The sequence below is a fragment of the Capra hircus genome, chromosome 5 (genome assembly GCF_001704415.2).
Source record: "Capra hircus breed San Clemente chromosome 5, ASM170441v1, whole genome shotgun sequence".
NCBI classification, from domain to species: domain Eukaryota; kingdom Metazoa; phylum Chordata; class Mammalia; order Artiodactyla; family Bovidae; genus Capra; species Capra hircus.
In genome coordinates, this window is record NC_030812.1 from 114,975,963 (window position 1) to 114,992,574 (window position 16,612).

The 16,612-nt window shown below is 47.3% G+C and overlaps 1 protein-coding gene across 1 annotated transcript in view; it reads left to right on the top strand.

Annotated features, from left to right (window-relative positions):
• The window catches only part of ATXN10 (ataxin 10), a 144,739-nt gene continuing 129,430 nt past the window's right edge, over positions 1,304 to 16,612 (top strand). Inside the window, exon 1 of the mRNA XM_018048901.1 lies at positions 1,304 to 1,658. Within this exon, the coding sequence (XP_017904390.1) occupies positions 1,543 to 1,658 (116 nt within the window). The 5' untranslated portion in view covers positions 1,304 to 1,542. The remainder of the gene's footprint in view (positions 1,659 to 16,612) is intronic.

Below are 16,612 nucleotides of genomic sequence, written 5' to 3' on the forward strand. Positions count from 1 at the left end.
TGGTAAAGAATCCGCCTGCAGTGCAGGAGAAGCAGGTTCTATGCCTGGGTCGGGAAGGTCTCCCGGAGAAGGGACTGGCAGCCCACTCCAGTATTCTTGCCTGGGAAACGCCATGGACAGAGAGGCCTGGTGGGCTACAGTCAATGGGGTCGCAAAGACTAAACTTAGGGGCTAAACCACCACCAATGAGCTGAAACAACAGTATTCTCACCCCAAGCGGGCCTGGTAAATGATCTGTTATTGTCCGTGTGTGTAAGCTGCTCAGTTATGTTGGACTCTGCGCTCCCACGGGCTGTAACCCACTTAGCTCCTCTGTCCATGGACTTCTCCAAGCAAGAATATGGGAGTGGGTAGCCATTCCCTTCTCCAGGGGATCTTCCCAACACAGGGATCGAACCCGGTCTCCTGCATTGCAGGCAGATTCTTTACCATCTGAACCACCGCCAGTAAGTGATCACTAAGATCACTAATAAAGAAAGCTGAGCGGGGAAGAATTGATGCTTTCAAACAGCGCTGTTGAAGACTCTTGAGAGTCTCTTAGACAGCAAGGAGATCCAACCAGTCCATCCTAAAGGAAATCAGTCCTGAATATTCAGTGTAAGGACTGATGCTGAAGTTGATGCTTCAATACTTTGGCCACCTGATACAAAGAGCTGACTCACTGGAGAAGACCCTGATGCTGGAGGGATTGGGGGCAAGAGGAGAAGGGGACGACAGAGGATGAGACGGTTGGATGGCATCACTGGCTCTATGGACATGAGTTTTAGTAAACTCCGGGAGTTGGCGATGGACAGGGAAGACTGGCGTGGTGCAGTCCATGGGGTCGCAAAGAGTTGGACACGACCAGCGACTGAACTGACTGACTGACTGAAAAACTGGGAACTGAGCTTCCAGGGACTGAGACCTGCAAGATGGACACAGACTGCTCCAGCTCCCAGGGGGTCGGTGTGAGCCCTGATCAACCCTCCCCACCGCTGGATCGAGGTCTTCAGCCTTCTCCTCCAGGGGAGCCTCTGCAGGACTCCCCAGCCTTCCTCACATCCCCTCCTGCGGAGACCCCCGTCTGCCCGCATCTCCCCAAGGTGCCCTCGTCCCCCACACCCGCTCCCATGGAGACCCCCTCTGTCCCCACTGCCCCGCTCAGGGTGTCCCTATTCCGGGCCCAAGCCCGCCCCCCACCCCGCCGACTTCTCCTTGCGGACCGCCCGCCCTCCTGATGTCCCCACCCCCTCAAACACAACTTCCGCCCGCGCCCCCTCCCCACAGGGCGAACTTCCGGCCGGCGCCCCCCTCCCCGCAGGCGGGACTTCCGCCCGCGCCCCCTCCCCTCGCCGCACCGTTGCGTCCTCCGGTTTGAGGCGAACCTTGGGCGCTTGGTCTCGCGCTTTCCGGGCCGGGCCCGTGGGCTGCAGCGGCGCCGAGGCGGCGGCGGCGGCGTGCGGAGGCAGCAGCCCGCGCTCCACCCCCTCTCGCCGGCCCTCCTGCCCCTCCTCCTCTCGGTTCCTCGTCGTCGGCCGCTCGGCCCGAGCTGCAAGCGGCAAGATGGCGGCGCCCAGGCCGCCGCCCGGCAGGCTGTCGGGCGTCATGATGCCCGCGCCCATCCAGGATCTGGAGGCTCTCCGCGCGCTGACTGCGCTCTTCAAAGAGCAGCGGAATCGGTAACGGCGCGGGCGGCGCGGGCGTCGGGGGCGGCCCGGCGGGGCTTGCGGGAGCGGGGCGGGGGCGCCCCCTCGTCCCGGGGCGGCGGTGGGGTGGCTGCTCCGCGCCTCACCGGCGGGCCCCGGGCTGGGGGACGGGGGTGACACCTGCTCCCCACTCGTCAGTACGGGCGTGAGGCCGGGCGCAGGAACGGGGGCCGATACAAGCGAGTCCTTCGCCGCCTTCTGCCTGTTGGGTTAGTTGAGCTGCGGTGATGGCGCCCGGATAACGTGCAAGATGGTCTCCTTGGCCTGGCTGGAGAGGTCTCCGGGCCTGGCAGGCCCCCAGAAGCAGCGGAACGTGCAGCTGGGGGAGACAGACGTTGCAGATGTGCAAGGTGGGAGGCGGCGTCACTCCGTTCGTCCTGTGAGCCCAGGCTCTGCATCCCCAGTGGTGGCCCCGCTTTGCGCAGTGGCCACTTCAGTCCCGACTCTGCCGCAGATGGGCCAGATGTCCGTTGCGAAAGGTGCCCAGGAGTCTGAAGATCTGGATTTGGCTCCTAGTCCTACAAGCGATGCGTTATGTTGCCATTTCTCCAAGCCTTAAGATTTCCTGCCTAAAAATGGAAATGTAATACACGACTTCATTGCTAAATTGTACAGAGGAGTAAATGAAATAAAGCACGTGAAAATACAAAGTACCTGATATCTCCAGTCAGTGCCTGTTTTGTTCTAGTCTTCTCTGGGCCGCAGTTTGTGTGTCTGTTTAATAGGACTAAGGTTGGACAGTACTTTCCTGGTGAGGTTGTCAAGATTAAGTGAACTCATGCATATTAAGTCCTTGGCACATATCTGACACATAGTATTAAATCAAGTTAGCTGATACTATCCCTTAACGCATTTATGGATGGTTCTCCGTAAGTGTTTTGTTGGGAAGCTCTGTTCTGAAATCGTAGAAGTATGTGTAAAGAGCAGAGGGAGTGTGGGAGAACCAGATTGGTTTTAGAGGTTCGCTTGGTCTGAGCACTTCTGCCTCAAATCACAATAAGCGTTGAGTAATTCAAAGAGTGTTAAGAGCCCTGGGCACTGCTCCTTTGGCTTTTGGGGAGATAAGCTAATTGATGTTGTACCTCAGAGAGATTTGTTGATTGCTTTAATGCTTAGGATATCTATACCATGATGGGCTCTCCTTTTAGTCAACCAATCATTAACCTTCATTGAGGACCTGCTCTGAAGCAGGTTCTTTGCTAGGGCCGTAGGTGCAAAGATGAACGTGATACCCCTTTTTTCAAGCAGGTTAGGGTAATTGCTGTGTAAACAAATTGTAAGAGGGTCTAGCCAAGAAGAGATGGTGGAGCTGGGGGAACTGTGGAGCTGGTGGAGAGATTTGTGGTCAGGGAAAGGCCTTAGGTTACTATGGCTTCTAGGCTTAGCGATGAGAGGGCTAATTAGAAAGAACAGTATGTGCAGAGGAACAGTGTGCTGATTTTGCATGGTCTCTGAATTTAAATGAAATAACATAGATAAGATATCTGGTAGAGAGGACATGTCAAATATCAAGTTCCTTTTTATAAGCTGAAGGATAAAATCCAAGGCCCTAAGCCAGTTTACAAGGCCTTTCCTGACTGCTTCTTGTGAGAGGAGTTTATGGGGAACCATGCTAGGAGATCAAACCAGTCAATCCTAAAGGAAATGAATCCTGAATATTCATTGGAAGGACTGATGCTGAAGCTCCAGTACTTTGTGAAGTGAAGAGCTGACTCACTGGAAAAGACCCTGGTGCTGGCAAAGATTGAAGGCAGGAGGAGAAAGGGGCAGCAGGTGATGATAGCATCATCGACTCACTGGATATGAATTTGAGCAAGCTACAGAGAGAGGAACCTGGCATGCTGCAGTCCATGGGGTCCTAAAGAGACATAACTTAGCAGCTGAACAAAAACAACAATGGAAGTTTGTTTCAAGGGCATGGCCTGGCAAATCGGTATATTAGACAAATCTCTGGCTGCCATTGTGAGAGATACATTAGGGTGAGGCTAGAGGCAGATGACTTGATGGAGAAGCCCAAGTGAAAGAGAAAACTGTCGGAATTTAGGGTATTGTCTATGGGGGACGGGTAGGATAGATACTGAAACATCTTTACCAGATTGGATGGACAAGACTCAGGGACTAGTTGGATTGCTGGGGAAGAATGAGAAGAGGTGAAGGTGCATCCCATGTGTGAGTTTTTCCTGGGGCAGGCAGGAACTCTGTCCTAGTTCAGGAAGAGTTGAAGGCCGGGAAAGGTGACCTGACGTGTAGGTCTTGGAATCAGGAGGCAGATAGTATGTGGTGGTGCAGAGAGCCCCTGATGAGGGTTTGTGAGCACAGGCTTCTGGTTCTCAGCGTGTCTTTGAACAAAGCACTAGTTTCCTCTCAGAAGGGTCTCAGGGTTTCCAGAGGCCAGCTGCTCTGAGAAGATCCGTCCAATGCTGATGGACCCAGAGGGAGGATGGGTGGAGGTGTCAGAGGCTGGATGGGACATAAAGTGAAGCAGAATGAGGCCTCACAGTAGCAAACTGAAAAATGCAAGACACAGCAGAATCACACTGAGGAAAGTAAGAAGGAATTTGACCTCTCCTCTTGAGCGTGGGCTGCACCGAGTGACTTGCTTTTAAATACTAGATGTGGGGGAAGTGACAGGGTGTGACTTCTGAGCACAGAAGGCCCTGAAGCTTCCTCGTTGCCTTCTCTCTTGGATTGTTTGCTCCAAGAAAGCCATCTGCCATGTTATAAGGACACCCAGGGGTCCACCTAGACAGATCTGTGCAGTGAGGAACTGAGGCTTCCTGCCAGCAGCCATGTGAGGAGCATCCTGGAAGCAGATCCTCAGTCCCAGTCAAGCCCACAGCTGTTTGTACAAGTTGATAAGGGAATCTGACCTGTGTGAGACCATGAATGGAATGGCTTTAAAACTGCTCAGTTTGGGGCTCATTTGTTATGTAGCAGTGTGCTTAGTGGTTCATTTATGTCCCACTGTTTGTGACTCCATGGACTGTAGCCCTGCCAGACTCCTCTGTTCATGGGGATTCTCCAGGCAGGAATGCTGGAGTGGGTTGCCATTCTCTTCTCCAGGGGATCTTCCCAAACCAGAGATTGAACCCAGGTCTCCTTCCTTGCAGGTGGGTTTTTTGCTGTCTGAGCCGCCAGGAAGCTCCCCTGTATTCAAGTGTAGAGCCAAGTGATACTTTTTACTTCCACTGTCCATGCAGCTGCTCACATGTGGCTATTTAAATTAATCAGCAATAAGTTAAATTAATCGTTCCATTCCTGACTTGTCCCAGCCACATTTTCAGTACTAGCAGCCACACGTGGCTAATGGCAGCTTCTCGGACCATGCAGATACAGATTATCCCCATCACAGAAAGTTCTGTTGAGTAAGCTACTGTGTTTTTTTCTATAGGATTCTTGAGTATTCATGAACTAGTGTAATGTTTGGATCCTGCTTTCCACAAATCTTCTCATGCTTAAACTGATACGATTGCTCTTCCATCTGACAGGCTTGTTGAGTAAAGTGAGTGTATCACATTTCCTGGGTCCCTAGCATCTAGCATACAGTCTGATAATTGTAGGTTCTTAACAAAGTCTTGTGGAATTACTGCTATTTGTGTAAGTCATTATTTATGCGGCTTCTCAGGTGGCTCAGCGGTAAAGATAAGCCTGCCAATGCAGGAGATGCAGGAGACTTGGATTCCATCCCTGGCTGGGAAAGATCCCCTGGTGAAGGCAGTGGCACCCCGCTTCAGTACTCCTGCCTGGAAGATCCCATGGACGGAGGAGCCTGGTGGGCTGCAGTCCACGGGGTCGCCGAGAGTCGGACGCGACTGGGCACACACCGCACAGTTACTCATGGCACATGTGTAGTCTTTTGGTTCCATGGCACATGTGTAGTCTTCTGGTTCCATACTCGAATGGGTAAACTTTTCAAATCTTCTCTCAGTATGGGTTCTTTCTTCTGGTTAATGTGTGTTTAGTCAAAAGTATTTTCCTGATTTCTTCCTTCCAGGCTTTGTGTATACTCTGTAATAGGGCAGGTGCTTCCTTCCCCTCCATGCTTTGGAGCCCCTTTATCTTATAAACCATATTTTCTTTTTTATTTTTTAAAGAAAGCACTTACTAGATTCTACATACTATGTAATTATTAGTAGAGGTTTCTCATTTATGCTCTGTCTTCTTCCAGAATGAAGGCCCATGAAGACAGAAATAGTTGGCTTTTTTTGTAATTACCCTCTTTGGATAATGCTTCTTGAATTTGATATCTTTGAACAGTTTAGGAAATTGTCAGCCAGTATTTCTTCAGCTGTTGCTTCTCTCATTCTTTCCTTTCCTTCAAGGAGTTTAATTACACATATATTAAACCTTTCACTGTATTTTGTATATCTCAAAGCCTCTTTCCTGTATTTCCGATTCTCTGTGAGCTTTGGTTTGAAAATTTCCTCCTGTCTTCTCATTCTCTCTTCTGGTTTTTGCTGTGTCCGATGTGCTGTCTATTGTATTCTTAGTTTCAGCTAGTTTTGAGTTTTGTAGAATTTCTGTTGGATTTTTTAAATGAATTACTCTGTTGAAATTCATGGTCATTTACTTTCTTAAGCATATTAATTACACTTATTTCAGATAACATGCCTGATACGTATTTGTTGTCAATTTCTGTCTTGTGTGCAGTCATCTGGTCTTCTCTTGACTGAATGCTGAATGTCGTATAAGGAACGTTAAGACTGTTTCCAAACTATGTGCAAGCTCCAAACCAAAGTCAGTCTAAAAACTCTAACCCTAATCCTAAATTTAAAAAAAACATTTTTTGAATTTCATTCAAAAAAACCGTTTTTTGAATTTCATTCAAAAAATGATGGTAGGACAACTTGATATCTAAATGAAATAAAATGAACTTTGACCCATACCTTTTACCATTCACAAAAATAATTCCACATGGATTGTAGACCTAAACATAAAATTTAAAACTATAAACTGTTTAGAAGATGGGAGAGTATCTTTAATCTTGTGTGTAGGCAAATATTTCTTATCCAGGACACAGATAACATTGACCTTTCAAGAAAAATTGATTATCAAATTAGACTATCAAAATTAAAAAAACTTCTGCCTATCAAAAGAAAATGGAAAAGGCAAGTCATAGACTGAAAATGTTTACAACACATATACCTAACAAAGAATTCCCCTTAAAATGTATAAAGTGCTCCTGAAACTCAGTAACAAAAGACAATCTGGTAAAAAATTGGCCGGAAAAAAATCTGGTTTAGAAGGGAAGATATATAAATGGCCAACACACATGGTAAAGTACTCAACATCATTAATCATTGAGAAAATGCAAATTAAAACAAAAACTCCACTGTGCTCTTTAGGATGGCTGTTACTAAAAAAAAGGAAAAAAAATGTTGGTAAGGATGTAGAAAATTTGGAACCCTTGTACATTGCTGGTGAGAATGTGAAATGGTTCAGCTATTATGTTAAAAAAAATTTTTTTTATGCTACCTCAAAAAGCTAAACATAGAATACGATCAAGCAGTTCCACTCCTAGGTATGTATGTACCTTGGAGGATTAAAAGCAAAAACTTAAACAGATACTTGTATGCCAGTTTTCATTGAGGCATTATTCATAATAGCCAAAAGATGGAAACAACTCAAGTGTCCATCAATAGGTAAATGGCTAAAATGTCATATGTACATACAGTGGAATACTGTTTAGCCCTAAGAAGGAATGAGGTAGTGGTACATGCTGGAATGGGAGTGAACCTTGAAACCGTGCTAAGGGGAAGAAGCCAGACATAGAATGACCGATACTGTATGATTCCACTTCTATGAAGAACTAAGAATAGGCAAATTCACAGACAGAAAGGAGATTAGAGGTTACGTGGGTTGCGGGGGAGGGAAGAGTTATTGTTTAACAGTTACCAAATTTGTTTGGGGTACTAAATTTTTGGAATTAGTGCTGAGGTTTGTACAACATTATAAATATAATTAAAGCCACTGAATTCTATACTGAAAAATGGTCAGAATGTAAAATTGTATATTATTGGTTGGTGCAAAAATAATTTGGTTTGGCATTGTTGAACTTTGCCATTTGATATTGGAGTACATTCTTAAATTTTCATGCACATTTCTCACTTTATTTGTTTTGCTAGTGACATTACTTGCTGTTTATTTTATATTTATTTTAGACTGGAAATGTTAGACAAAAGGCAAGTTCAAGTTTTTTTTTTTTTTTTTTTTTTGAGTTCAAAATGCGTCGTAAAGCAGTGAAGACAACTGGCAATATCAACAACACATTTGGCCCAGTAACTGCTACCACAGGTACAGTGCAGTGGTGGTTGGTTCAAGAAGTTTTGAAAAGGAGATGAGAGCCTTGAAGATGAGAAATGTAGTAGCAGGCCATTGGAAGGCGACAACGACCAATTGAGAGCAGTCAGTAAAGCTGATCCTCTTACAGCTGCTCAAGAGGTTGCCAGAGAACTCAGCGTGGACCATTCTGTGGTCATCGGGCATTTGAAGCAAATTGGAAAAGTGAAAAAACTCACTAAGTGGGTGCCTCAGGAGCTGACTGAAAATAAAAAAACTGTCCTTTCGAAGTGTCGTCTTTTACTCTATGCAGCGGCAACAAACCATCTCTCAGTCAGGTTGTGATGTGCGGCGACACGTGGATTGTATATGACAGCTGGTGACAACCAGCTCAGTGGTTGAACCAAGAAGCTCCAGAGCCCTTCCCAGAGCCAAACTTGCACCAGAAAAGGTCATGGTCATTGGTGGTCCGCTGCCCATCTGACGCACTACAGCTTTCTGAATCCCAGTGAATCCATCACACCTGAGAAATATGCTCAGTAAGCCGATGAGATGCACTGAAAACCCAACGCCTGCCTTGGCACTGCTCAGCAGCGGGGGCCTGGTTCTCCCCACGACGCTGCCTGACTGCATGTCACACAGCCAGCGCTTCAGAAGCGGAGTGACTTGGGCTGTGAAGTTTTGCCTCATCCTCCACATTCCCCTTACCTTTCGTTGATTGACTACCGCTTCTCCAAGCGTCTTGACAACTTTCTGCAAGGAAAGGAGGCAGAAAATGCTTTCCAAGAGTTTGTCGAATCCTGAAGTACAGATTTTTATGCCACAAGAATAAACAAACTTATTTCTCATTGGTAAAAATGTGTTGATTGTAATGGTTCCTATTTTGATTAATAAACATGTTTGAGCCTACTTATAATGACTTAGAATTCACAGCCCGAAACTGCTGCTACTTTTGTTCCAACCTGATATATACATGCTGCTGTCGCCAAGTTGCTTCAGCCGTGTCCGACTCTTTGTGACTCTATGGACTGTAGCCCGCCAGGCTCCTGTGTCCATGGGATTTTCCAGGCAAGCGTGCTGGAGTGGGTTGCCATGCCCTCCTCCAGGGGATCTCCCCTACCCAGGAGTCAAGCCCACATGTCTTAGGTCTCCTGCTTTGGCAGGCAGGTCCTTTACCACGAGCGCCCCCTGGGAAGCCCCTAATACTTAGATACTTCACCACAATTAAGTTAACGTAATATACCACAGTTGATAAAATTATGTAGTTAAGTGAGTGAATTGTATGCTTTGTTTAATTATGTCTCAGTAAAGCTGTTATAAACTAGTAAAACCATAATGAGATAACCTTTGCAGACTCATTAGATTTGCTGGGATTGAAATGACTGACAGCTTTTGGTGAGGCCGTGGAGGAGTTGGGGGTCTCGTCCATTGCTGGTGGGAGCGTGGATGGTGCAACCGCTTTGGGAAACGCTTTGGCAGTTTTTTATAAAGTTAAACACTCCTGCCCATAACCCTAGGTTTTTATCTTAGAATATATGTCCACATGACTTGTGAAAGAGTGCTTGTAGCAGCTTTATTGATAGTAGCCAAGCACTAGAACCTGCTGCAATGGCCGTCAGTGGGCGGATGACTAAACTGCCTGCTAACTGGACCACCGGTTCACACAGCAGTGCAGGCGGGGCTCAGGAGGCACCAGCTGAACGAGGCCAGACAGACAGAGCGTGCTTCACGACTCTGCAGTTCTGCGAAGCTGGCCTTCTCTGTGTTGCTGACTGGTAATGCAGGCATGAACAGTGGTTGTCACAGGAGGCTGGGGGCTGACTGGGAAGGAGCATGAGGGAATTTTCTGACATGAGGGAAACCTGCTGTACCCAGATGGGGGTATTGGTTGCCTGGATTTGACATACTTGTGAAACAGTAACCATCTGTATAATTCACTGTCCATTGTATCTCAGTTTTCTGGGTGTAAACTTATTCTCCCTGCCACGCCCAGAAGAACTTACTTGAGCTGAATCTCAGCCAGCCAGATGGAAAGGCTTGTGGAAATATCACTGGTCTCTTTTGCTTCCTAGTTGAGAATTATCACTGGTAAAACAATGTTTCTGAATTGTCACATTTCTTCCAAGAACAGAAGGAACTGGGCATCTGATGTTCTTAGTACACTCAGAGTGAGTCGGGATTTGATCCACGTGTTCCTCCATGCCAGACAGTGCTCTCTGTTTCCAGGGCCTGAGATGAGCTGAGGTGACTGATACTCATGAAGTGCTTGGAACCAAATCTAGGAAAAAAGGGAAGAAATCCTGGAAGGGTGCAGGCAGTAACGTGGCTCTGGAGAGTTCAGCACCTTGTCCACTGAAGAGTGCAGTGGAAGGGCACTTTTGGAGTCTCGCTTTGCAGTGATGTCATGCTGCTGGTGTGGGGCTGAGATCTTCCTCAGGGTGGGGAGGCAGAAGTGGTTTATCATGGCTCTTCAGGATCTCTGGGTAGCACTGGTGGTTGTGCAGAGTGACAGAAATGGTTTTGTAAACAATTTGAGTTTGGGAGCGTCTTCCCCACCCCCTTGAAATGTATTGGTATGAAATACTGATACCTTCTGGGACTCAGTAGGTTTCAGGGGGAAGAGGCTTTTGTAAGGCATAGAGAAACGAAAGGCAAAGGAGAAAAGGAAAGATATACCCATTTGAATGCAGAGTTCCCAAGAATAGCAAGGAGAGATAAGAAAGCCTTCCTCAGTGATCAGTGCAAAGAAATAGAGGAAAACAATAGAATGGGAAAGACTAAAGATCTCTTCAAGAAAATTATAGAGATACCAAGGAAACATTTACTGCAAAGATGGGTGCAATAAAGGACAGAAATGGTATGGACCTAACAGAATCAGAAGATATTAAGAAGAGGTGGCCAGAATACACAGAAGAACCGTACCAAAAAAATCTTCATGACCCAGATCATCACAATGGTGTGATCACTCTCACCTAGAGCCAGACATCCTGGAATGTGAAGTCAAGTGGGCTTTAGGAAGCATCACTACGAACAAAGCTAGTGGAGGTGATGGAATTCCAGTTGAGCTATTTCAGATCCTAAGATAATGATGCTGTGAAAGTGCTGCACTCAATATGTCAGCAAATTTGGAAAACTCAGCAGTGGCTACAGGACTGGGAAAAGGTCAGGTTTCATTCCAGTCCCAAAGAAAGGCAACACCAAAGAATGCTCAAACTACCACACAATTGGACTCATCTCACATGCTAAAGTAATGTTCAAAATTCTCCAAACCAGTCTCCAACAGTACATGAACTGTGAACTTGCAGATGTTCAAGCTGGATTTAGGAAAGGCAGAGGAACCAGAAATTGCCAGCATACATTGGATCATCAGAAAAGCAAGAGAGTTCCAGAAAAACATCTGCTTTATTGACTATGCCAGAGCCTTTGACTGGATGGATCACAGCAAACTTTGGAAGATTCTTGAAGAGATGGGAATATCAGACCACCTTACTTGCCTCTTGAGAAATCTGTATGCGGGTCAAGAAGCAACAGTTAGAACTGGATATGGAACAACAGACTGGTTACAAATAGGAAAAGGAGTACGTCAAGGCTGTATATTGTCACCCTGCTTATTTAACTTGTATGCAGAGTACGTCATGAGAAACGCTGGGCTGGATGAAACACAAGCTGGAATTAAAGATTGCCAGGAGAAATATCAGTAACCTCAGATATGCAGATGACACCACCCTTATGGCAGAAAGCGAAGAGGAACTGAAGAGCCTCTTGATGAAAGTGAAAAGAGGAGAGTGAACTAGTTGACTTAAAGCTCAACGTTCAGAAAGCTAAGATCATGGCATCTGGTCCCATCACTTCGTGGCAAATAGATGGGTAAACAGTGGAAACAGTGACAGACTTTTATTTTTGGGGGCTCCAAAATCACTGCAGATGGTGACTGCAACCATGAAATTAAAAGACACTTGCTCCTTGAAAGAAAACTTATGACCAACCTAGATAACATATTAAAAAGCAGAGACATTACTGTGCCAACAAAGGTCCATCTATTCAAAGCTATGGTTTTTCCAGTGGTCGTGTATGAATGTGAGAGTTGGACCATAGAGAAAGCTGAGCACCGAAGAATTGATGCTTTAGAACTGTGGTGTGGGAGAAGACTCTTGAGAGTCCCTTGGACAGCAAGGAGATCCAGCCAGTTCATTCTGAAGGAAATCAGTCCTGAATATTCATTGGAAGGACTGATGCTGAAACTAGAACTCCAATACTTTGGCCACCTGATGCAAAGAGCTGACTCATTTGAGAAGACCCTGATTCTGGGAAAGATTGAAGGCAAGAGGAGAAAGGGACAACAGAGGATGAGATGGTTGGATTGCATCACCAACTCAATGCACATGAGTTTGAGTAAACTCCGGGAGTTGGTGATGGACAGGGAGGCCTGGCGTGCTGCGGTTTGTGGGATCGCAAGGAGTCAGACGTGACTGAGCGACTGAACTGAACTGAGATGAGTGCCATTGTGCGATAGTTTGAACATTCTTTGGCGTTGCCTTTCTTTAGGATTGGAATGAAAACTGATCTTTTCCAGTCCTGTGGCCACTGCTGAGTTTTCCAAATTTGCTGGCATATTGAGTGCTGCACTTTCACAGCATCATTTAGGATTTGAAATAGCTCAGTTGGAATTCCATCACCTCTACTACTAGCTTTGTTCATAGTGATGCTTCCTAAGGCCCACTTGACTTTGCATTCCAGGATGTCTGGTTCTAGGTGAGTGATCACACCATCGTGGTTATCTCGGTCGTGAAGATCTTTTTTGTACAGTTCTGTGTATTCTTGCCACCTCTTAATATCTTCTGGTTCTGTTAGGTCCATACCATTTCTGTTGTTTATTGTACCCATCTTTGTAGTAAATGTTCCCTTGGTATGTCTAATTTTCTTGAGGAGATCTCTAGTCTTTCCCATTCTGTTGTTTTCCTCTATTTCTTTGCATTGATCACTGAGGAAGGCTTTCTTATCTCTCCTTGCTATTCTTGGGAACTCTGCATTCAAATGGGTATATCTTTCCTTTTCTCCTTTGCTTTTTGCTTCTCTTCTTTTCAGAGCTATTTGTAAGGCCTCCTCAGACAACCATTTTGCCTTTTTGCATTTCTTTTTCTTGGGGATGGCCTTGATCATTGCCTCCTGTACAATGTCATGAACCTCCATCCATAGTTCTTCAGGCACTCTGTCAGGTCTGATCCCGTGAATCTGTTTCTCACTTCCACTGTATAATCATAAGGGATTTGATTTAGGTGATACCTGAATGGTCTAGTGGTTTTCCCTACTTCAATTTAAGTCTGAATTTGGCAATAAGGAGTTCATGGGCAGGAGTCCCAGTCAGCTCCTGGTCTTGTTTTTGCTGACTGTATAGAGCTTCTCCATCTTGCCTGCAAAGAATATAATCATTCTGATTTCTGTATTGACCATCTGGTGATGTCCATGTGTAGAGTCTTCTCTTGTGTTGTTGGAAGAGGGTGTTTGCTCTGACCAGTGCGTTCTCTTGGCAGAACTCTATGAGCCTCTGCCCTGCTGACGCAGAGGGCGTGACTGCCGGCAGTGGATGTGGTGGGCAGGGGCTCTTTGTCTCGCTTTCCAGTCTCATTCTTCCCTCCCGGCTGCGTGTTACATGGTGTGTTACATGCTGTATATGCTTGAGTTGGCATCTTTAATTTTTGCTCTGTTTTTGCCAGTTTTCATACGTAGAGAGCTAGATCATTAACTTCAACAGTTGTGGAGTGTACGGTCATAAGATTACATCATCATTTATCTGCCTTTTCTTACTATTGGGCATTTGGATTTGTCTTTAATGTTTGGTAACTCCAACAGCACTGTAGAGACCATCTTTATAAACGCCTCCTTGTATGCCTGAGCCTTTGGGCTTTTTCTGCAAAGCAGAATTTGAGGTAGGAACTTGGGTGAAGTAATTTAACGATAGGCAAGCCCCAGCGATCAGAAGTGTGGGAGAGGGGAAGGTCGGTGTGGAAGGAGAGAGAGCTGACGTAAGGATGCCGTATTCAGTGGCGGCTGTTGGAGGCAGCTGGGGTTCAACCTGACTGGGGGTCCCTGGGGGATACACCTCTGAATTGCCTGAGCACGGGGGTCGTGAGAATTGCCCTTGGGGTCATTAACTAGATGGGCCAATGGTGTGTGATGAGGGATGCCATGAGCATCTGCTACAGTCCCCTTTTCTCCTGAGACCTCCCCTTGCCTGACACTGTCCACTCAGTCACGGACTCTTGGAGGCCATTGCTGTTTGGAATCTTAGGAGACCTCACAGGCGTGTCGGAGCAGTAAGTCCTGTCCCCCTGGCGCAGCCTGTCCTGAGGCCGTGAGTGGACAGGCATCTGCTGGTCCCAGCTTCCCGTCTGGACTCCCCCGGCTCTCCAGCACTGTCGCCAGGCTCTGATGCCGCTGGGGCTGAGCCCTCGGTGGCCTTGCTCCCGTCAGTGTGCGGTTGCTGCCCCTGCCTACTTATTGTTACCCCTAGACACACAAGTGCCAGGAGACAGCCCGTCGAACCCTGAGTTCCAGACCCACTCCTCTCTGCCCCTGCATGTCGTCGCAACCCTGGCTCTGCGTGCTGATCAGGGGGGTCACTCCTCTGTGTCGCCAGCTGGAGAATCTCAACGTGCTTGTTCTGTGGTCTAGTCTGAGGCACCCTGACCCCTTTCTGTGCTCCCCGCTGGAGTTCTGTGTCCTGGACTCGGGCTTGGCCCAGCACAGTCTAGAGTTGCAGGGTCGGGAAGCACACACTCTGAAGGGTTGTCACAGAGAGCATGAGGAAAGGCCTGCTTTCCCTAGGGTTAGACTTTGTCTGTGAACTTCCAGTTTGCTGGCTCACCTTGAGAGATTTATTGCGTTTTCTGCCTTTCTGGGCTCACTGCTCTCTGTATAATCAAGTTGCCCTTTCTTCTGCCTCCTTCCCCGGTGACCCCAGCCTAAGGTCAGGCCTTCCTTCTATCGGTTGTTTGTATCCTAGTGATACTGGGGGCTCGTGTAACTGGTCACCATGCTGGCCAGCATCGTGGACCAGGTTCCATCTGTGAAGTTCCGTGGCTCCCTCCTGACACTGGAGTGCACAGCTTTGCATGTGACCCATACATAGGGCTGCACTGCCTGTGTGCGTGGTAAGTCATGTCTGACTCTTTGCGACCCCGTGGACTGCAACCCACCAGGCGCCTCTGTCCATGGGATTCTCGAGGCAAGTGTACGGTAGAGGATTGCCATTTCCTTCATCCAGGAGATCTTCCTGATCCAGGGATTGAACCCGTCTCCTTCACCTCCTGTACTGGCAGGCGGATTCTTTACCACTGAGCCACCTGGGAAGCCCAAGGCTGCACTGAGTCCAGCTCTTTCCTGCTCTCTTCAGATGCAGGTCACCCTGTCCTGACACTGACTTTCGCATAGCGGCTCTGATCGCCACAAGCTGGAGGGGTGCTTTTCGTCTCCATTGTGCCACAGTTGAACTGCAGATGACTTTAGACCTTCTGCATTATGACCTGGGTGCTTCTGCCTTATTCCCCTTACCTCTTGCAAAGAACTGCAGTAGAGTATTATGATCACTTAATCACCTACCTGTCCACTAGAATGAGCCCAAACCTGAGGGCAGGCGTCTTATTTACCTCTGTGTCCTCAGGGCCTCCTTTAATACCTAGCACAGAATGAGCCCTTGGTTGTGTTTTTATTATTTCCTTAAATATTTCCTGGAGTCAGCATAGAGGAAGGACTCCGGTAAGAGAGGTAGGAAACATTGTCACATATGACAGAGGATCGTGATTGCAAGAGGTCAGAAATGTTTTGGTGTCCCTCATTGCTTGCATCAGGACGTAGACTAACACTCGTAGGGAAAGGGTCTGTTGAGTGCTTGAGAGGCCAGCATGATGTAGAACTCGGAATAAACCGGTCATCTGTGTGTACGCAGGCTCACATAGGTTTTCGCCAAACACAACTGAGCCTCTGGCCCGCAACTCTTTGGCTGCACCAAAGACAACAGCCAAACAAAACAAAAAATCCACAACACAAAACAGGCCCCCTTCAGACCCCCATGAGTTGTCAGCTTAGTGAAGGGGCCACATACTCTCTTGACTCAGCCATGACTCAGATCAGCTGTGCTGAGAGAGGACGCAATTATGCAGCACTATAAACAGAACTGTGTAGAGTGCGGTGACGGTTCCTTTATTTTTACCTGTGCCCTGAGCTGGACTGCCGCACGGAACCGCTCGGTAAGGTGTTCTGACTCAGCTTCAAAATACAGATGTGGTCAGTGTGAGCCACCCCGCACATCCAATTATCTTAAATGGACAAAGTAGACAGGAAGAAGTTTGAGCCAGCAAATCAAAATAAATAAGGTTAGAATGGTGACCCACTGTGCCCTCAGAGGAGAGTTTCTCAGCTCTTTTCATCCTCCCAGTCTTTTGTAGTGGTCCCTGGACCAGAGGGTGTGGTCACTGGACTGTGGGCAAGGATACTCATTCAAAGGCAGAGGAACCCTGGGACCCACTGCAGGCTGAGTCAACTTCTGGCTGCCACAAGCCCAGAGAAGTCGCATTAGAGCCAAGCGTGTAGCGGAGCGTGGCTGAGCGCAGACCTTAGCAGGGGCTGTTGCTGTACGCAGGTAACCCGCA